The sequence below is a fragment of the Thalassophryne amazonica genome, chromosome 6, assembly GCF_902500255.1.
Source record: "Thalassophryne amazonica chromosome 6, fThaAma1.1, whole genome shotgun sequence".
Lineage (NCBI taxonomy): Eukaryota > Metazoa > Chordata > Actinopteri > Batrachoidiformes > Batrachoididae > Thalassophryne > Thalassophryne amazonica.
Genome location: NC_047108.1, coordinates 35,430,059 through 35,453,100, shown reverse-complemented (window position 1 = coordinate 35,453,100; position 23,042 = coordinate 35,430,059). Strand labels below are relative to the sequence as shown.

At 41.7% G+C, this 23,042-nt stretch overlaps 1 protein-coding gene across 3 annotated transcripts in view; it reads left to right on the top strand.

The window, feature by feature from the left end:
- brpf3b (bromodomain and PHD finger containing, 3b) overlaps window positions 1–23,042 on the top strand; it is a 57,857-nt gene that overhangs the window by 12,987 nt on the left and 21,828 nt on the right. For all 3 annotated transcript variants that reach the window (XM_034171983.1, XM_034171982.1, XM_034171981.1), the window contains exons 5-7: window positions 2,927–3,058; window positions 15,989–16,117; window positions 22,539–22,851. In XM_034171983.1, coding sequence (XP_034027874.1) covers window positions 2,927–3,058; window positions 15,989–16,117; window positions 22,539–22,851 — 574 coding nt within the window. The remainder of the gene's footprint in view (window positions 1–2,926; window positions 3,059–15,988; window positions 16,118–22,538; window positions 22,852–23,042) is intronic.

Below are 23,042 nucleotides of genomic sequence, written 5' to 3'. Positions count from 1 at the left end.
GTAGCCATTTCAGGCAAATTAGGCAGTGAAGCTAACAATATTTGAATTCTGCAGGTCAAAATACATAAGAATAGAATTTTAATTTCTGTTTCAAATGAAAAAAACAAGTAAACTTGTGGGAAATTTGACAAAATGGGTGGCCATTTTGTTTTATGCAAATTAGATGTGGAAAGAGTAAAGATACAGCATGCCAACAGTGATTTTTGAACTCAGCAGGTCAAAAATACATAAGAATCAACCTGTTGTCTGCTTTTAACAAAAAATGCCTTGGGTAGTCTACTTATCTGAAAATAGAACCTAACTATCCATGTGGATGCAACAAATGCCTCCCACCTGACCATCTCAAAATTGTCAAAAAAAAAAAAATTCTCACGTTAAGATAATATAGTTAATAGGATTTGTGCCAAGTTTTAGCTTAATATCATCTTTAGTTTTGACCAAAAAAAAAAAGAATAAAGATTGCAACGTTTTGAAAATTTTTGCACTGGTTTTGCAACGTCAAATAAAAGGGAGTGTTTTTACGAGGCAGTATCTCTAGATATTATAATACCTTGGGCTCGAAACTTTCCACAGTGTAGTATCTATACCTAACACACTTGCCAAACACATTTTCAATGGCAAGTCAGTTTTTTCTAGGGAGCTGTCACAGTTGGAAATTGCAAATTAATTTGACAAATTTGTGTCTGACACCAATTTTAAAGGCAATTAACCCATTTATGCCCAGATTTTTTTTTTTTTAATAAGTGGAAAAAGTTGCATTAGTTCCTTTGAGATTTTTTTTATTGTGAGTCAAAAATGACAGTGATACACTTCGGCAATAATTGTTGCCAGTGGAGCAAAACAGGCTAATCACTAAAGTTATGCAGACAGAGCGCTCTTTTTTTTCTGGGCAAGCTCTCCTGACAGAGTGGTCTTGGTGCAACAGGGGTCGAATTAGTACGTGCATGTGCTAGTTTGTGCACGTATTATTCGAGCAGTGCACATAAGTTTATACTGCACTAACACTGGTGCAAGTAACTTTATGCAAGTTTTATCAACTATAAGCACCAGTAGAATGAACCAATAAAGGAATAAATAAGGAAAAAGACAATTTTCAGTGTGTTGTCTTCATCTTCCCTGCGTTTTACGACTCTCACACACGGAGCAAGTTGCTGTGCTCTATTTGTTGTGGAAAGCTGACAAACGTCACCGGCGGTGCCATCCCTGGGTTCACAACATCCTCATGAGACATTCCCAATTCGTGGAGTTTCATTATTTCCTGCAGGAGCTGCAGCAAATAACTGGAGCTCCGGTTTGAGGACCTCCTGTCCCATTCATGCGCACACATGTAAACAAAGAAAAGAAAAAAACTGGCTGCCGCTGTGGTTCCTCGCTCTCTCTCCCCTCAAACTCTGTCATCATTGTGTTATAAACCAGTCACCATTTGTTTTATTATACATCTGTGTAGTTAATAAAATTATCTTCACGGACGATTAATTCGCACGCACACGTGGAAAAAAAAACCTGGCTGCTGCTGCGGTTCCTCACTCTCTCTCCCCTCAAACTCTGTCATAATTGTGTTACAAACCAGTCATCATTTGTTTTATTATAAATCTGTGTAGTTAATAAATAAAATAATCTTCACAGGCGATTCATTCACGCGTGTGAAAAACTGTCTGCCGCTGCTGCTGCTCTCTCCTCAAACGCTCCCTGGAGAGGAAGAGTCTGTCACATCAGAGGAGTAGTTTTAAGGTTGATATAAGACTGACTTTTGGTTGTGCAAGTAACTTTTTTTGGTGCAAGTATTTTTTTTGTTACTAGCACCAGTGCAAGTAGGTTAGAAAATGTATTTTGACCCCTGTGCAATGAACAGCAAACATGTCAATCTCATGGTTGTCCAGAGAATCCATGGCAAAATCCTAAAAAACCCAAAATGTCATGAAATTTGACTTTAAATTGCCCATGTGTGACAACGTGAAATTTTTTTTTGAAACCTTGAATTCTGGAACTCAGAGTTCCAGCATTCCTCTGTGGAGAGATGCAAACCTTCCAGGGCGATAACTATCTCTGTAGCAATCCACCAATCAGGTCTGTATGGTCGATTAGCCAGACGGAAGCCACTCCTTAGTTAAAGGCACATGGCAGCCCACCTGGTGTTTGCCAAAAGGCACCTGAAGGACTCTCAGACCATGAGAAACAATATTCTCTGGCCTGATGAGACAAAGATGCAAGTCTTTGGCATGAATACCAGGCGTCATGTTTGGAGGAAATCAGGCATCATCCCTACAGTGAAGAATGGTGGCGGCAGCATCATGCTGTGGGGATGTTTTTCAGCTGCAGGAACTGGGAGACTAGTCAGGATTGAGGGAAAGATGAATGTAGAAATTTACAGAGACATCCTGGATGCAAACCTGGTCCAGAGTTCTCTTGACATCATACTGGGACAACGCTTCCTCTTTCAGCAGAACAACAGCCCTAAGCATGTCCTTGAGTGGCCCAGCCAGAGCTCAGACCTGAATCCAATTGAACATCTCTGGAGAGATCTGAAAATGGCTGTGTACTGACACTCCCCATCTAACCTGATGGAGCTTGAGAGGTGCTGCAAAGAGGAATGGGCAAAACTGCCCAAAGATAGGTGCACCAACCTTGTGGCATCATATTCAAGAAGACTTGAGGCTGTAATTCCTGCCAAAGGTGCATCAGCAAAGTATTTGCAAAAACAAAAAACTTTTTTCTTGTCATCATCATGGGGTGTTGTGAATAGAATTTTGTGGGGAAAAAAAATGAATTTACTCCATTTTGGAATAAAGCTGCAATGTAACAAAATGTGGAAAAAGTGAAGCCAATCCTAACAGAAACATTAAAAAAGTTGATGATCGTAAGCAAACTTATTAATTGTACATGTATTCTAATGATGCTTTTTATATCCCTGTTTTATACTTTCTAGCCTGAGGTGGATGAGAAGGTTTCTGCAGCAAGAGAAGCACTGAGGTATTGGCAGAAACTTCGGCATGACTTGGAGAAAGCCAGGCTGCTGGTGGAGCTCATACGCAAAAGGGAGAAACTCAAACGAGAACAGGTAACATACAGGGACTCTCAGGATCTAATGCTACAAGTCTACCCATACATGCCAACACACACAAAAAATTCAACCCCAGCTATATTGAATTTCAAATTGATTTAGTTTTAGTTTTTTTTTGGGGGGGGGGGGGATTTTTATTTATTTATTTATTGTCCCGGGGTTTAAGATGGGATCTTACCCGAATACAATGCCTACCATGTAGACCAGGGGTGGGCAATCATGTGCCATGAAGGGCCGAAGCACTGCAGGTTTTCCTTGCTACCAATCATCTCAGCAGGTGATTTCATTAATGTTCAGGGGTTTCAGCAAGTGATTTCATTGACAACCAGGTGTTTATGTTCAAGGGAGAAGCTCATCAGCAACCCACCTGCTGAGGTGATTGGTTGCAAGGAAAACATGCAGTGTCTCGGCCCTCGTTGCCCACCCCTGATGTAGACATACGGGCATGGGCTTGCAGCCTTCCATACTGGGCAGGGGTTCCAAGGGGTGGGGGAACATCCATTAAGAGGTGTTCATGTCAAAACAGTTTTAATTGCACAAAACATCAAACATGCAGGATCATTGAAAGTGAATTGAAGTATCTTTTAGCAATTTATCCCAGAATAGATCTGTTGGATTAATCAATGCTTAAACACCAATAATAAATAGAAATAATGACAGAATCAGATACATAAACAATGTTTGGTTCGCAGGAATAACTATGGGTCAGGATGGACAATAATCATGTGAAAAGTTGTCCAACAATCTCTATCCTTTAAGGCCAAACTTAATCTGCATCCATCCATCCATCCATCCATTTTCTTCTGCTTCATCTGGAGTCGGGTCGCGGGGGCAGCAGCTCAAGCAAAGCCGCCCAGACCTCCCGATCCACACACACCTCCCCCAGCTCCAACGGGGGAGCCCCAAGGTGTTCCCAAGCCAGCCGAGAGATGAAGTCCCTCCAGCGTGTCCTGGGTCTTCCTCCTCCCAATGGGACGTGCCCGGAACACCTCTCCAGTGAGGTGTCCAGGGGGCATGCGGAAGAGATGCCCGAGCCACCTCATACATCACATGCATACATCAAATAATAATTAATAAGCCCTTCATTGGTCATCAATGCTTTATGAAAGCCTGCAACTTCTTGTTTGATTTGCAGCAGGTGTTAGTTGCACCTCATGAGAGTTCACATTATTTCAGTCAAAACACAGGATGATCAAAATATTGAGTTATTATTATTTGTTGCTTCTACATTGCTGTCAGTTCACCCTCACCAACATTAATTCGTCTAACAGGAGCTCTATAAACATGTGACAGTAATCAACCCAGTTTTACTGTTCACACACTGTACAACCTTCTGCTCTGCTCTCTGGCTGGAGTGATAAATTACAGTTTGTTCCCAAAACAAACCACGCTTCAAAAAATAGAACACTGAATGTATTTGGTAAAGTCAATGCAACGTAATGCAAAACAGCATTAAAGCTGGAATTGATAACATCAAATAAACAATATCTCTCTAAATTTAACAGTAACAAACACTTTTAAAACACTAGTATCAATTACATGTAAGCAATTACATGTAAAACCCCTGTATTTCATGTGTTAAAGCACAACAAAACATCGATGCAGTGTTTCTCAATTTCTCAAGTTGTTGGGGTGTGTAGCGGCAGAAGGAGGAGGAGGAGGAGGGAAGTGAGCATTTAGAGCTTCCCTCAGCAGCTGTGTGTATACACGCTCCTCCAACACCGCAGACCAGGAACAGAATACCACAACTGCTACAACAAACAAGTAAAATAACCCAACTCTTCTAAAATAAAAACCAAAAAAACATCCACAGGTCCAAAGAAGACCTGTGTTACATTACATGCAACATACTATACACACATGTAGACACGTAGAACTCAACGGAACTATTAATTACAGTGAACTGATAGGAGACTTTTTTTTTTTCTTTTGCCAACCTTCTGTCAGGCTGTTTGGGGCCCGGAGGTCAAGAACTGGGTATGCAATCACAGTCTCACAATCAGTTTTTAATAGTCCCCAGAGAATCTACCACAACCACTGCTCCCTTCTGTCTGTTATGTGCCATCAAACATAATTAGTGGATCAGTCAATCAACAATTTTTCAGTCTTTTAGCAGCATTTAATATGTATACTGGGGAACTGGGCAAGATTGGCCAAATACTGCAATGTCAATCTAAATTTTTTCTCCCCATACAGAAAAGAACCAACCCACACAAATTTCAAACCAATACCACGCAAAAATATTTACAAAAATATACCACACAACAATAAATCCAATCATTAATCACTGGAATATAATCTTGATCAGCTTTGCTTAAAATCTGTTAAGTAGGCGAAACTAACCAACTTTTACACCTTATCCAGTGTACAAAAATCAACCATATTTTAACCACTTCATCCCAGTTATATGATCATTCAATATGGAAAGTAGGAAGATGATAGTATTTATTGTCTTTGAGTTATCATCTTAACAAGCTGAAAAGTTTTATTTCATCAACAGATTCTCCCTCAGAATACTCTGTCTTTTACTCTGGACATCAACTCACACTCGCATACACGTACAAAATTGATTAATGTGCAGTTATTTCTCAGTATCTTAACTCCACACTTTAAAATGTTGGAGCACCAGAAACTGTGACCTTGACAGTTTTATCTAAAACAAATCACAATAATTACCCACAATCTGTCTATATAGCAACAACAGAATAAAAAGTAAGGAAAAATTGATAAGCATAATCTTCTAGAAAAGAAAGAACTGCAACCTTATGTGTACATAAACAAAATTCATGTTGAAAATGGTGGACTCCTTATCTTTGGGAATGTGTACATTCACGCGCAAAGTGCCCATTTTACCCACACTTCCAACATGTCAATTTCCTCTTTATTTCACGCCCACAGGCTTTGCCTCTGGCCACTCTGCGGCGCTGACCTTTGCCTACAAAATACACTTCTTCCTCACACATCGGTATGACTGCTCCGGCAGGTTTAAAAGCTGCTGTGTTTGGTGCAAAAGCATGGTCTGGTGTATTTTTCACTCCACATCTCTCTTGCCTTTTTGTAAAATCACTGGTGTTCTCTTTTATGGTATCAAACGACTTTGTTGTGGAGTTTAACTGTAATTTTTCCGCGAAGTTAACTGTCTCTCGCCACATTTTTATGTGTTCAAGTGATGCTGGATCTTCTGTCTCCATGTACCTAACATCATTTGACTGTGTGTCATGTTGGCTGTGAGAACAACAACTGTGACCCATTTTAGCTGTTCGTGGGGTTATCTCATAGGGAGATCTAAATGAACAGGTTGTTGTTCTTTTTTCACTGTTTGGTCGAAGATCAGCCTGAAAAGTGTCACCACTTTGACCTCTGAGAGGTGGGTGACCTTGCTTAGGGCTTCTTTTCAAACTTGTAGGCTTGCAAACAGGTGTGGTGCGTAGAGAACGCTTACAACCTACTTCACCGTCAGGGGCTTCGTTCTTGCCTATGGGTTAATACAGGTGACAGGCCCCCCGCGATTCAGTTGTGCACATTCTCATTCATAAAAGCACACACATTCACACAAACACATTCTCACCGCCGCACTTCAGCTGTTATCAAGTTTTAGCTCCGCTGTTATCACGCTTTCTGCTCCAACCGGTTTTTAATCAGAGTTTTACGGCTCATCCGCTGAAGGTTTCACCGACCTAACACTGTACAGTTTTTTTTACACGCTGTTCCGGACCCGAAAGTGGTCTCTGTAGTTGTCTCTTGCTTTTTGTTTTCCCAGTTGTAAACCGCTGTCGGCTCCGCACGGAGCTGACTGCCCACATCAGGTGTCTGACACAGTGGGAATGGAAAAAGCACGGAGCGCGAGCGCACGGCTCCGCTGTGCCACCTGATTTTCTTTTTTTTTTTCCAGAAAGTAAAATTTAACACTTTACAGCCAGGCTTTTGCCTCACACCTTACAGTGTTTAAGCCAAGAGACGAACCAAGACATTACAGGGTTTTTTCCTCACGGTGGTCCCGGCCACACGCACACACGTGCACGTAAAGAAATTCAGTTCTCTCCCGTGATCAGACTTTGCTGCTGAATTCGAATGCCTTCACCCCACTAAGCGTCGACCCGTTAGGGAGGAGACCCATCCCCCAGAAAAGGGTCTGCGGGAACTGGTTCCCAGGCCGCGGCCGCAGACTCCACGGGGGTCCTCCGTCACGGGCCAACGAGTTTCCGGTCTATTGGCATCCGGCTCGAAGGACCAAGATGTCAGAGTTTTTCAGAGTTGCACCTGAAAAGAACAACTCAATTAACACACAGAAAATAATCACGCAGAAGACACTGAATTTCTATTCCTGATCAGGAGAGAACAAATGAGCGAGTCCCGTCGTCTGCTCTGAAGGCCCCGCCCATTTGCTTCTTCTTTAGGGCTAGTGGCCTGCGATCACCTTAGTATTTCTCTGTTTTTCTAGTTGTTTAATGCTGGTAAATTATACAGTATTTTTTGTCTTTCTGATGCCTGATGCTGTTTTTTTCTCTGTTTAAGGTGCAGCTCCATCCAGAGATGGGAGTTGTACAACCCCTGGCAATAATTATGGAATCACCGGCCTCGGAGGATGTTCATTCAGTTGTTTAATTTTGCAGAAAAAAAAGCAGATCACAGACATTGTTACGCAGATGATACCCAGCTTTATCTATCCATGAAGCCAGAGGACACACACCAATTAGCTAAACTGCAGGATTGTCTTACAGACATAAGGACATGGATGACCTCTAATTTCCTGCTTTTAAACTCGGATAAAACTGAAGTTATTGTACTTGGCCCCACAAATCTTAGAAACATGGTGTCTAACCAGATTCTTACTCTGGATGGCATTACCCTGACCTCTAGTAATACTGTGAGAAATCTTGGAGTCATTTTTGATCAGGATATGTCATTCAAAGAGCATATTAAACAAATATGTAAGACTGCTTTTTTGCATTTACGCAATATCTCTAAAATTAGAAAGGTCTTGTCTCAGAGTGATGCTGAAAAACTAATTCATGCATTTATTTCCTCTAGGCTGGACTATTGTAATTCATTATTATCAGGTTGTCCTAAAAGTTCCCTGAAAAGCCTTCAGTTAATTCAAAATGCTGCAGCTAGAGTACTGACGGGGACTAGAAGGAGAGAGCATATCTCACCCATATTGGCCTCTCTTCATTGGCTTCCTGTTAATTCTAGAATAGAATTTAAAATTCTTCTTCTTACTTATAAGGTTTTGAATAATCAGGTCCCATCTTATCTTAGGGACCTCATAGTACCATATCACCCCAATAGAGCGCTTCGCTCTCAGACTGCAGGCTTACTTGTAGTTCCTAGGGTTTGTAAGAGTAGAATGGGAGGCAGAGCCTTCAGCTTTCAGGCTCCTCTCCTGTGGAACCAGCTCCCAATTCGGATCAGGGAGACAGACACCCTCTCTACTTTTAAGATTAGGCTTAAAACTTTCATTTTTGCTAAAGTTTATAGTTAGGGCTGGATCAGGTGACCCTGAACCATCCCTTAGTTATGCTGCTATAGACTTAGACTGCTGGGGGGTTCCCATGATGCACTGAGTGTTTCTTTCTCTTTTTGCTCTGTATGCACCACTCTGCATTTAATCATTAGTGATTGATCTCTGCTCCCCTCCACAGCATGTCTTTTTCCTGGTTCTCTCCCTCAGCCCCAACCAGTCCCACCAGAAGACTGCCCCTCCCTGAGCCTGGTTCTGCTGGAGGTTTCTTCCTGTTAAAAGGGAGTTTTTCCTTCCCACTGTCGCCAAGTGCTTGCTCACAGGGGGTCATTTTGACCATTGGGGTTTTTACGTAATTATTGTATGGCCTTGCCTTACAATATAAAGCGCCTTGGGGCAACTGTTTGTTGTGATTTGGCGCTATATAAATAAAATTGATTGATTGATTGATTGACATGACACAAAACTAAAGTCATTTCAAATGGCAACTTTCTGGCTTTAAGAAACTATAAGAAATCAAGAAAACAAAAATTGTGGCAGTCAGTAACGGTTACTTTTTTAGACCAAGCAGAGGGAGAAAAATATGGACTCACTCAATTCTGAGGAATAAATTATGGAATCACCCTATAAATTTTCATACCCAAAACTAACACCTGCATCAAATCAGATCTGCTCATTAGTCTGCATCTAAAAAGGAGTGATCACACCTTGGAGAGCTGTTGCACCAAGTGGACTGACATGAATCATGGCTCCAACACGAGAGATGTCAATTGAAACGAGGATTATCAAACTCTTAAGAGGGTAAATCATCACGCAATGTTGCAAAAGATGTTGGTTGTTCACAGTCAGCTGTGTCTAAACTCTGGACCAAATACAAACAACATGGGAAGGTTGTTAAAAGCAAACATACTGGTAGACCAAGGAAGACATCAAAGCGTCAAGACAGAAAACTTAAAGCAATATGTCTCAAAAATCGAAAATGCACAACAAAACAAATGAGGAACGAATGGGAGGAAACTGGAGTCAACGTCTGTGACCGAACTGTAAGAAACCGCCTAAAGGAAATGGGATTTACATACAGAAAAGCTAAACAAAAGCCATCATTCAATCAATCAATCAATTTTTTTATATAGCGCCAAATCACAACAAACAGTTGCCCCAAGGCGCTTTATATTGTAAGGCAAGGCCATACAATAATTATGTAAAACCCCAACGGTCAAAACGACCCCCTGTGAGCAAGCACTTGGCTACAGTGGGAAGGAAAAACTCCCTTTTAACAGGAAGAAACCTCCAGCAGAACCAGGCTCAGGGAGGGGCAGTCTTCTGCTGGGACTGGTTGGGGCTGAGGGAGAGAACCAGGAAAAAGACATGGTGTGGAGGGGAGCAGAGATCGATCACTAATGATTAAATGCAGAGTGGTGCATACAGAGCAAAAAGAGAAAGAAACAGTGCATCATGGGAACCCCCCAGCAGTCTACGTCTATAGCAGCATAACTAAGGGATGGTTCAGGGTCACCTGATCCAGCCCTAACTATAAGCTTTAGCAAAAAGGAAAGTTTTAAGCCTAATCTTAAAAGTAGAGAGGGTGTCTGTCTCCCTGATCTGAATTGGGAGCTGGTTCCACAGGAGAGGAGCCTGAAAGCTGAAGGCTCTGCCTCCCATTCTACTCTTACAAACCCTAGGAACTACAAGTAAGCCTGCAGTCTGAGAGCGAAGCGCTCTATTGGGGTGATATGGTACTACGAGGTCCCTAAGATAAGATGGGACCTGATTATTCAAAACCTTATAAGTAAGAAGAAGAATTTTAAATTCTATTCTTGAATTAACAGGAAGCCAATGAAGAGAGGCCAATATGGGTGAGATATGCTCTCTCCTTCTAGTCCCCGTCAGTACTCTAGCTGCAGCATTTTGAATTAACTGAAGGCTTTTTAGGGAACTTTTAGGACAACCTGATAATAATGAATTACAATAGTCCAGCCTAGAGGAAATAAATGCATGAATTAGTTTTTCAGCATCACTCTGAGACAAGACCTAATCATCATCAGATCATTAACACCTAAACATAAAAACAAGGTTACAATGGGCTAAGGAAAAGCAATCGTGGACTGTGGATAACTGGATGAAAGTCATTCAGTGATGAATCTCGAATCTGCATTGGGCAAGGTGATGATGCTGGAACTTTTGTTTGGTGCCGTTCCAATGAGATTTATAAAGATGACTGCCTGAAGAGAACATGTAAATTTCCACAGTCATTGATGATATGGGGCTGCATGTCAGGTAAAGGCACTGGGGAGATGGCTGTCATTACATCATCAATAAATGCACAAGTTTACATTGATATTTTGGACACTTTTCTTATCCCATCAATTGAAAGGATGTTTGGGGATGATGAAATCATTTTTCAAGATGATAATGCATCTTGCCATAGAGCAAAAACTGTGAAAACATTCCTTGCAAAAAGAAACATAAGGTCAATGTCATGGTCTGCAAATAGTCCGGATCTTAATCCAATTGAAAATCTTTGGTGGAAGTTGAAGAAAATGGTCCATGACAAGGCTCCAACCTGCAAAGCTGATCTGGCAACAGCAATCAGAGAAAGTTGGAGCCAGATTGATGACGAGTACTGTTTGTCACTCATTAAGTCCATGCCTCAGAGACTGCAAGCTGTTATAAAAGCCAGAGATGGTGCAACAAAATACTAGTGATGTGTTGGAGCGTTCTTTTGTTTTTCATGATTCCATAATTTTTTCCTCAGAATTGAGTGATTCCATATTTTTTTCCCTCTGCTTGGTCTAAAAAAGTAACCGTTACTGACTGCCACAATTTTTTTTTCCTGATTTCTTATAGTGTTAAAGTCAGAAAGTTGCCATTTGAAATGACTTTAGTTTTGTGTCATGTCTGTGATCTGCTTTTTTTCTACAAAATTAAACAACTGAATGAACATCCTCCGAGGCCGGTGATTCCATAATTTTTGCCAGGGGTTGTATTCGTGTTGGCGATCCTCCTGTCCTGTGCGCCAATAGCATTTCTTGTGTATTTGTCTGTGAATTGTTCTGTAATTTATGTTGTAGCATTGTCCAAGCAGAGGGTCACTCCTTTGAGTCTGGTATGCTTGAGGTTTCTTCCTCAGAGGGAGTTTTTCCTTACCACTGTTGCTCTGGGGGTTGGCAAGGTTAGACTTTACCTGTGTGAAGTGCTTTGAGGCAACTCTGTTGTGATTTGGCGCTATATAAATGAAAATAAATTGAAAATTGAAAAAATTCTGTCGTGGCATCATTAGATTTTGACTGTGGGGTGGGTGTTATCTTTACAATGAGAAAAGAACTTAAGTGAAATGCAAAAAAAAAAAAATCACTATTCTTCTGGGAATATTACTCAAACCACAGCTTGTTTTTATTCTGACCTTAAAGAGTTTTAATTTTTATCGATACAAAGAAGGGACTTAATAATCCATGGATCAGACAGCGTGTACACACATAGATAGATAGATAGATAGGTAGGTAGGTAGGTAGAATTTTTGATTGTAATTCTGCCAACACATAACTCCATAATTCCTTTCAGAAGCTCTCGGCAATTAATGTAAGAAACAAAGTAAATGTATACAGATGGTGTATGTATAAGATGTAAACACGTGCAGATACAACAAATTAAGCATTGGGCATTGGCAAATATACTAAAGTGCAGCACCAAGAGCCTCTGCGGGGGAATGAGTGTCATCAAATGACGTGTGTGTGTGTGTGTGTAGAGGGGCAAGGAGTGTAACTGACTACATTGTAAGATATTTGTATGGATGTGTGCAGGGGTGTGGGGGTGCTTCGTGACTACAGGAGAATGATGTGTGGAAATGGGGGAGATGGATTTCACAGCTCTGGGGAAAAAACTGTCTCTGTCTTGTGGTCCGAGTTCTTATGTTACTGTACTGTTTCTTCGGTGGATGTGGTACAAACAGTCCATTTCCTGGATGGGTGGGATCCATTGCAATACGCCTAGCCCTCCTCTGGACCCGGCCAGCATATATTGAGTTCACATCCAGGAGAGGACCTCCCACAATCCTCTGAGCTGTTCTCACTACCCGGGCCAAGTTCTTCCTGTCCTTTGCCGTCCAGCTCCCATACCACACTGTGGCACTCTGGGAAAGGATGCCATCTGTTGTAGCCCTATAAACGTTTGTTAGCAGCCAAGAGGAAAGTCCAGCCAGTTTCAGTTTCCTGAGGAAAAAGTCTTTGCTGGGCTTTCTTCACCAGGCAGGATGTATGCAAAGACCAGGTCAGATCTGATGTGACGTGGATGCCCAGGAATCTAATGTTGTCCACCTGCTCTACTGCCTCCCCATGGATAAAGAGAGGAGCATGTTCTGTCTTTCTGGACCTTCTGTAGTCCACAGTGACCTCCTTGGACTTGCAGATGTTCAGAACCAAGTCATTGGTTGCATACCATCCTGTCAGGTGCTGGGTCTCGTCTCAGTAAAGAGCTTCATCATTGTCCATTGTGATCTGTAAAATTTTTTAAAAATGCATGGGGGGGATTTTGATGTGTGTGCGCTTCTCATTTTCATTTTTAATTTCACAATAAGAGCGATTAAAAGGAAAAAAAATTCTGTGTTCCAAAATGGGCAGAATTTAGTGTATTTTTTATCATCTCTCTAACATGTAAATCAAAGGATAGCGTGGAATCAACAACCATCCTGAGAACATGTTGATTTATGCCTCAATTTCAATTTATTTTCATTCATCAACAGAGTTGCTTCAAGGCGCTTCACACAAGTAAGATCTAAGCTTACTAACCCCCACAGCAACAGTGGTAAGGAAAAACTCAGACCCGACTCAAAGGGGTGATCCTCTGCTTGGGCCATGCTACAGACATAAATTACAGAACAATTCACAAAACAAATATACAGGAAAAGTTGGTGCACAGGACAGGAGGGTCTCTAGCGTAAATACCACACCCATTTAAGGATGGAGCTGCACCTTAAATAGAGAGGAAAAAAAAACAGAATCAAGCATCAGAAAGACAAGAAATACAATATAATTTGTCAGCATTAAACAAGAAAAACAGGAAATACAAAGGTAATCGCCGACCACTAGCCCCTGAGCTTAACTAAAAGACCCAGAATTTAGGTAAAGTTGAGGCTGCGGCCCGCTCATATCCTAATAAAATGAATTAAAAGAGTGAAAAGCATAGAACTATACTATGCCAGTATGCTAGCCATACGAAAGGGAAAATAAGTGCGTCTTAAGTCTGGACTTGAAAGTCTCCACAGAATCTGACTGTTTTATTGACACAGGGAGATCATTCCACAGAACAGGGGCACGAAAAGAGAAAGCTCTGTGACCCGCAGACTTCTTATTCACCCTAGGGACACAAAGTAGTCCTGCACCCTGAGAATGCAAAGCCCGGGCCGGTACATAAGGTTTAATTAGGTCAGCTAGGTAGGGAGGTGCCAGTCCATGAACAGTTTTATAGACTAGTAGCAGAACCATAAAATCTGATCTCACTGGGACAGGAAGCCAGTGAAGGGATGCCAAAATCGGTGTAAGTAATGTGGTCGAACTTTCTGCTTTGTGACAGAAGTCTGGCAACAGCATTTTGAACCAATTGGAGACCCGTAATGCTAGACTGTGGTAAAGCAGAAAATAAAACATTGCAGTAATCCAGTCTAGAAGAGATAAATGCATGGATCAGGGTCTCAGCATCAGCCATAGACAGGGTGGGACGAATCTTTGCTATATTTCACAAGTGGAAGAAAGCAGTCCTCGTAATATTTCTAATGTGGAGGCCAAAGGACAACGTACGGTCAAAAATTACCCCAAGGGTCCTCACTTTGTCCGTGTGATGTATGATACACAAGCCTAGGCTAAGTGTTCACTGGTCAAATTGATGCCGATGTCTCACTGGACCAAGAACCATCATTTCAGTCTTATCTGAGTTTAAAAGTAGCAAGTTTCTAGACATCCAGCTTCTCACTCCTCACTCCTTCTCACCTCTTGATCATAATACAGCACAAGTGTGCCTTCCTGATGACTTCTTAGTTTACTATCAACTTCTTTATGTCTGTGTCATGACACGTGCATGCTCACTGTGGCTTGCTTGCCACTTGGGAGTGAATGGCCAGTACAACGTCACTTAATATTGAGAGAGATGAGAAATGAGATTTATTGTCATTGTCATTACACGAGTGCAACAACAACGGAATTACGTTTACACTCCAGTTACCTCAGTCAAAATACAGCAATTTATCCACATTTATTGCTTGTTTACCGTAATAATGGCACACATCAGAATTAAAGACGATGCATATACATTTGACATTGCTTATGTGCACTAAACTTGAAGCAGTCCGTCATTTGAATTGAGGTAAAGTGGGTGAAGGCTGCAACAGGAGGGGCCTGCGCCGCCCAGCTTGGGGAGTTGAAGGCTGCTGCAGTAAAAACCACGCTGGCTTCGAGGTGGCAGGGAGGAAGCCAGGGTGAGGGGAATGGAAAAACACGGGGGTGGGGGGTAATAGGGATGGAGGGAGGGAGACATGCGTCGTGTGCAGGTAAGTTAAGTTTCAGTTTCTGTCTTTGTGTGTTTAAAATCTGACTTTGATAGTCAACAGCAGGTTGGGGGGGGGGGGGTAGATGGATAATAAGGGGGACCTTATTTTAATTCCTTCACCAAGACCGTAGATCCTTCTGGGGGAAAAGCAGAGTATTTGGCCTTCAGGAGCTGATAAGGCTGCCATGTTGATGCTGGGTGGAGAGATACAGAATTCCGTTTACTGCACCTCTGACCGCCTAGAGTCCAAATTTATGAAGAATATTCTCCGGTCCTCAGTAGAACATTCCTTGCAATGCAGCCATATGCTCCAATATGGTATCCATTTTGCGTTTGAGTTCAACCGTTCACACAATTCTGAGATTTCACAGCATTGCCCAACTCATTAATCATGATGGACAGATGAGGGGACGAGATTCTGGAAGCATCCGTCTTGCTAATATTCCCATGGGTCAGGGCACCGCACAAACCAATCAGCACCAAACCTCTCACCATAAAAGCGAATAGAAATAAATTTTCAATGTCTTCCACAGAGAGTGGAGCCAGCATGTCACACCCCATTCTCTCAGGCGTCGAGAGCATAGCCCGCTGGGTAGGTTCCATCAGGGCACGCACGGTCTCCCAGGCCTGATTTCCTTGTCGAAAAAAATGGTGTCAGTAGTGTTGAGAGACCAGCTGATCAAGTCCATGGTTAATCCAAATCTTAATTTGAAGAATTCATAGTCTGGTGAAGCTGTGACTTTGAAGGTCAGAGCAGAGATAGAGAACAGAAAAAGGAGGAGAGGAGATCGGAGGAATGCGACCGTCCTTGTCAGAGTCCCAAGCTGAATTGGAATTGTGTACTATTTCTATATGGTCTTTTCTGTCTTTATCATAATTATTATTGATATTATTTTATTTCCTCCCTCGTATCATTTTACTTTTACAAGGTCAAAGTTCACCAGGCAGCTTTGGAGATGCAGTTGACTCCAATGATGGTGTTGCTCCGCTGTACATTGGACCAGCTACAGGAGAAAGACATGGCCCAGATCTTTGCACAGTCAGTCAATATCACAGAGGTCAGATCTTTACAGACACAAGATGTTTACATGAATGATTTTTATGCCTTGGGTTGGAATCATATTGATCAATGAAATGTATCACTTGTGTCAGAGGTGTTTTTAGTCCCTGCTCTTGGAGGGCACCTGCAATCCATGTTTTATAACGATCTCTGCTCAACTCAAAAGTAATTAACTTGTGCATGTGTGCTTAGCAAATCAAGAACTGTTAAACTAGCATTTATCATCACATGAAAGTAGGTAGGGCAGGGACTCTCCAGGATCAGGGCTGGATGTTCCTGGTTTACATGATCATGTCAAAGAAACCATTGTATGAATGGTTACACATCCCTGCCAGCCCCATTTCAGTTATTACAATGTGTTGACTCGACTTTCACGAGCTGTATCCAGTGTAGTTTGGAGCTGGATCTAGTTATAATAACACTTTGTCACTTCACTACCACTGTTATTGTCAGTGTCATTGTGTCTGTCATGTGTAGAGGTTCACGACTCATGTCGTGGGGCACCAATGTGGAAGTTGTGGGTCGCCACTGTGGAACTTTGGAGCCAAGCTCCTGGTGATCTACAGCATGCCATTGAGCAAGACCCCTACATATCTCAGTGCCGTGGAAGGCGAGCATGAGAGAAAAATAAGTCCATACACTGAGTGAGGTTCAAAGTGAATAGCTTCCTAAACAGCATTTATACAAGTTAGTAAACAATGAAGTAGGAAATGCTTTGTTTCAGTGAACAAAGAAGGGACAGTGAGACTCGGGCGACAGGCTTTGATCTGTGCCATTGATCATTTGCATCTGACAAAGTACAGGTGGTCGCTGCTACCCGCAGTTTGTGGGGGACATGAAAGAGACCTTTAATGTCTGGATTGAATATGCGTTGCATCTCGGCGTGTTAACACCCGGTTGGACATGAAAAGGCATTAACATATATAAAGCAGGAATTCTGTCTAAGGATGCGACCGATCCAATCCAGAGACAGATCCTTAGACAGAATTCCAGATGCAACTCATATTCATATTCACAATACCGACATAATTCAAGTATTGAAAAATACCGATACATCCTGCAACGTTTTCCGATACCGGAGAGGAGCCACTGTAAAACCTCTGAACTGCTGCTGCTTGCTCTCTGCTTTGTTTGCTGCCAAGCATGGGGGGGGGGGGGGTTCTGAAGCTGAGCTGTTTGAGAGAGCTCTCTTTGCAATTTTCTAAGCCAAGGGTAGCGCCAAATTTCTGCCCGGCTCTCGGATTCAAATTGTCTGTTCATCGAACACAGATTTTCCGAAAAATTAACTGAATTGTTGCTGAAAATGTGTGCTGAAAAGTTAGCCGCTTCAGCCTCCCATGGCTGTGAAACACCATGAAGTCAGCTCAGCGTGCAGCTGAGGAGGACAGTCGAACAAAGATTCTGTCCTCTGAAAGGGAAAAAAAAATCTCCATTAAAACCCTTCAGTATTAATCTAGAGTTTGTTGCATGAGCATCGCTGGTGATACATTTAGAAATTCACGGTTTATTTTACAGTTGAAAGGCTTTGTGTTTCCAAAAAGTTACAAGTTTGCACAGCAGGAAAACAGCGAGAGAGAGAGAGAGAGAGAGAGGGCAAAAAAGAGAGCGAGCGAGAGAGAGACAGAGAGATTTTTACTCTTAACACTTGCTTTGACAATGTAAACATATGTCTCCCATGTCAATAAAGCTCCATTGAAATTGAAAATTGATGAGAGACAGAGAGAGAGAGCGCTGTCTTTTCTGTTTTTGAATTCTGTCAATCTTTTAGGATACAAAACTGCTTCTTAATCCTGCATATAAAGTGGTGTGTGTGTGTGTGTGTGTGTGTGTGTGTGTGTGTGTGTGTGTGTGTGTGTGTGTGTGTGTGTGTGTGTGTGTGTGTGTGTGTGTGTGTGTGTGTGTGTGTGTGTGTGTGTGTGTCCCTGCAGCCCTTATAGGGGGTAAAGGGGTGGAGCATGGATGAGTCTGTGGATGTGTCCTAGTTCAGAGACTGCATGCTTTGAAGGCTGTAATCATCAATCGTGAATGTCATAAGTGCCGCATGTAGGCTGTCCCATTTCAAAGACTACTTGTCAAGGGACCAACGTGCAGCCTTCTTTCCCCTGAAAACAAATGATTACTAAACTACATGTTATGCCCACTATGCTAGCTTGGTGTGTGTAGCTGTTAAAGTTGCCAGGCGATTGGGGGTAGGGATGGGGGAAAGTTAATGATGCAACAGGAAAACTGTGGGCTGTGGTTTGTTCAGCTGCCAGTGTCTGAAGGGCTAAAGCCTGAAGAGTTTCATGGGACACAGCCCTTAGAAGGGTGCAGACCCTAAATTGTGACTCAGCCTGTATTATGGAGTCAAATTTGTCTCATTAATACTTGCAAATGCACAGAGGGTGATTTACAAATATCCCTTTGTACACATGGTGTGTTGCTCAACAAACGCAAATTTCTGATTTGTAACTTGTGTGTTGGTTTTTACAAATAAATATGTATTTGTAAATATATACTTTTTTCATTTGTTAAAAAAAAGGCATTTGCAAAACTGAAAATTCTGTGACGTGTGATTCAGCATTTGTGGATCCCCGATTGCACGCATTCATCACTTTGCTCAGTTACACAATATTTCTGTGTAAATCTAACGTATAGCATATAATATATTATGTTAAAGCTAGTAAGAAACACTTCTAAAACGTCAGCGTGCACGCACATCACCAGCAGTCAAAGGTAACTTATGGTCTTTTTAAAAGCTCATGTATGCGCACACACACGCAGATGCCATTAAAAGGTACATAATTATTCTGCCGAGGGTATTTTAGCATTACTTTATATTTTTAAAAGTTGAAAGAGTCAAAGTGCCTCATTCATTCACGCCAGCATTAAACACAGGCATCAGTCGACTCTTTAGCATTCTGTATGCAATGAAAATAAATCCCATGATCCACCAAGACAAAAATTTAATTACATTTTTAAAAAATGTTAAATTACTCTGTTTGGCTTCTGTGTGGAGGGGTGAGGCCGCGCAACAGCGTACGCGTTCTCAATGACATGCATGTCAACATCTACATGCTCCACCTACCAAACAAAAGGGCACTTCTGGCAGTGGAAGCACAAGCCAAGCCGTTCCAACCTGAGCCATGTCGTGGAGTACCAACCCAGACCGCTCTATGGAAATGGGGCTTAAGGTACCAATAGCAGCTACATATGCTAACACCATCAGCATCCAAAATTGCATCACACAACAAATTCACTCAGCACAGTTGCAGCACACCCAAGTCTCAGAGAAACTGTTCTGAAATAACCACACAACAAGCCATGTTATTACAGATATTTGTAATAAAAAGCCTCTGGTTGACCACAGTGGCAACATAGGAGCAAGAAAAAAGCATCAACACATGAGCTGTCACTCAAAGCTCCTATGTGGCTCATGTATTTGGCGATGTGGGTTTTGGTGCATAGTGAACATGATAATGAACATGATGATGTCTGAAAGACAATAAATGCATTATCATTGGATTTGATCTGACATGTATTTCTATTTAAAATGTTTTCATTTGTTCAACTTAGTCTTTTGCAAACAATTCATTCTCTGAATATGGTCACACTTTTTTAACTTTAGCATTATGTATTGTAATCGACTGGTATTTTGGCTAGTGACACAAACTTGTTCACACCGGAGTTTGAGTTCACAGAATAATGTAATTGGTTCAGTTGGCTGCTCGTTGTCTTTAGCCCCTTTCACACCAGCGCAAACGTGGAGTTGCGTTGTGTTGGGTTTAGAATATGCCCAAAATGCATGCATACTCTGCATTTTTCATGCGTAATTTTGTCGTTGCGTTTGTATATTTACTTGCAGTTGCGTATGTTTGCTTTTAATATATGCTTGTAGCCCTTGCCATTATTCAACTCTTTTTCAGTTCACTCCTGCCAGCTGTGCAGAACACATTGTGTGCTTGGAAAACAGTGGACTGTATCATGAGGTTTTTACAGTTGCATTACTCCCACGTATGTAGCCATAGCTGCTATTTTCTGCCTCTGTGGAAGGGCGCTCTGTTCTCAAAATGGTTCATGACAAGCAAACGGCACTCACGTTTTCCGCTCGTAATCAGATCACAAAGTTCAGAATCTGTTCCCTGTGCAGGCTGGTGTGTGATGGCGCATGGTTGCATTCCTAGACTTGCTTATAATAGCATATGGTTGCTCTGTCAAACCATTTATTAAAAACACTGGCATAAATTAATGCAGCTGTCACACCTTAATGACCAACGTATGCCGACAGCCCCATTTTCCACTGACTGGTTCAGGTCGGTACTGAACGGTGTGGTGCAGGTCAAAAACAGAGCAATTTAACATTATTTTATTTGATTGATTTTTTTTTTTTTTTTTTTTGTACATGGTGGACCATTTTCATTGTGTACAGAATGCTGAAGAGGCTGGCTGTAGTAAACACTGCTGTGAATGAAGTGCTGCTACTCTTTAAACTTTTAAAGTGCTGGTTGCTTCCTGATCAGGTCCGCTGATCTGATCAAACCTGATCAGATCTGTGATGACCTGAATATTGAAGCACTGTGATGATTTAAACTTTTAAAGTGCCAGTTGACTGCAGTCAGGTGTCTGATCACACCAACAGCGACCACGCTTTAAAAGTCATCACAGCATTTCAGGACCTGATTGATCACATAGCCTGATGATCGCACCAACAGCGGCAGTGCTTTTAAAGAGTCACAGAGTTGTGCTCAACAGTGTACATATGCTGGCAGATTTTTTTTTTTTGGCCATTTTCCAGAGAATATGAATGAACTACCCAAATGACCATGATCAAAAGTTTACAAACCTCAGTTCTTAATACCGTGTATTGCCCCTTTAATATCAACGACAGCTTGCTTTGTGGTAGTTGTGGATGAGGCTCTTTATTTTCTCTGATGGTAAAGCTGCCCATTCGTCTTGGCAAAAAGCCTCCAGTTCCTGTAATTTCCTGGGCTGTCTTGCATGAACTGCACGTTGAGATCACCCAGAGTAGCTCAATGATACTCAGGTCAGGAGACTGAGATGGCCAATCCAGAACCTTTACTTTATTCTGCTGTAGCCAATAACAGATCGACTTGGCCTTGTGTTTTGGATCGTTGTCATGTTTGAATGTCCAAGTACATCCCTCCGCAGCTTCCGGGCTGATGAGTGCAAAATTTCCTCTAGTATTTTCGGATAACATGCTGCATTCATCCTGCCATCAAGTTTCCTGTGCCTTTGTAGCTCACACATCCTAAAAACATCAGTGAACCACCTCCTTGTTTCACAGTAGGAATAGTGTACCTTTCATCATAGGCCTTGTTGACTCCTCTCCAAGTATAACGTTTGTGGTTGTGGCCAAAAAGTTCAATTTTGGTCTCATCACTCCAAATTACTTTGTTTTCTGTGCTGTTTGGTGTAAGCGAGATACGTTGTGGCATTTGCGTAGTAATGGCTTTTTTTCTGGTGAGTCAACCATGCAGCTCATTTTTCTTCAAGTGCCTCCTGAGTGTGCATCTTGAAAATAGCCACACCACTTTGTTTCAGAGAGTCCTATATTTCAGTTGAAGTTATTTGTGGGTTTTTCTTTGCATCGCAAACAATTTTCCTAGCAGTTGTTGCTGAAATTTTTGTTAGTCTACCTGACCGTGATTTGTTTTCCCTCATTTTCCACTTCTTGATCAGAGTTTGAACACTGGTGCTTGGCATTCTTAGGTTCTTGGCTATCTTTTTATATCTCTTTTCTATTCTATACAGTTCAGTTATCTTTTCTCGCAGATCCTTTGACAGTTCTTTTGCTTTCCCCATGATTTAGTAACCAGAAATATCAGTGCAGCACTGGATGAAAGATACCAGAATCTCTCAGGAGCCCAGAAACTCGCTGACCTTTTATTCACAGACACTGATTACAAACAAACAGATCACAGGTGAGGCTGGTTACCTTTAGTAACCATTCAGACCTGTTTGTGTCAACTTGTGTGCATGTTATCAGGCCAAAATCACCAGGGTATGTAAACTTTTGATCAGATTCATTTGGTTAGTTTCTGTTGTCAGTATGATTTACAAAGAGTAAACACAGTTGTTTGACAATAAATGGCTTCACACAACCACTAACCATGAATGGGGGAAAAAGTTTTTGTGTTATCATTCATATTCTCTGAAAAATGCCCCCCCCCCCAAAAAACAAAAAAAATTCTGTCAGGGTATGTAAACCTGTGAGCACAACTCTTTCTGTGTGTGTGTGTGTGTGTGTGTAATAGTTTGCACTGGGCTGCCAGTTAAACAATTGAAAATTATGAAGAAGACAATGCTTATATGGCAGAGGGTATTGTAACATTGTTGTTGTATTTTTAAATACATCAAATTCCTTTGCATCTCTTGTTTGAGTCTTCATCACCATTTCATGGGAGTTTTGTTGTCCTTAGGTCCCTGATTATTTAGAGTTTGTTAGGCATCCCATGGACTTTTCTACGATGCGCAAAAAGCTGGAGAATTATGATTACCACTCTGTGGCTGACCTAGAGGCCGACTTCAACTTGATGATGTCCAACTGCCTTCTCTACAACAACAAGGACACAGTTTTCCACCAGGCAGCACTGCGACTTCGAGATCTCGGAGGAGCCATACTTCGCCATGCTCAGCGGCAAGCTACCAACACTGGTCTAGACATTGAGACTGGCATGCACCTTCCAGAATCTCCACAGACACAAGACTTTTATAACTGCACATGGGAGGATGGTAAGTCAGTGGTGGGACTTGAGCAAATACAGTGGCTTGCAAAAGTATTCGGCCCGTGGTATTTCACGCATTGTAAGTTGTTTATGCCATTTCATATACAAAAAGCAAATCAGGCTTTTCAATATAAAAATTTCTAAAATTATCTTCCTTATACTCAGTAATGGCCCCTTTTGGTATAATACTTGTAAATA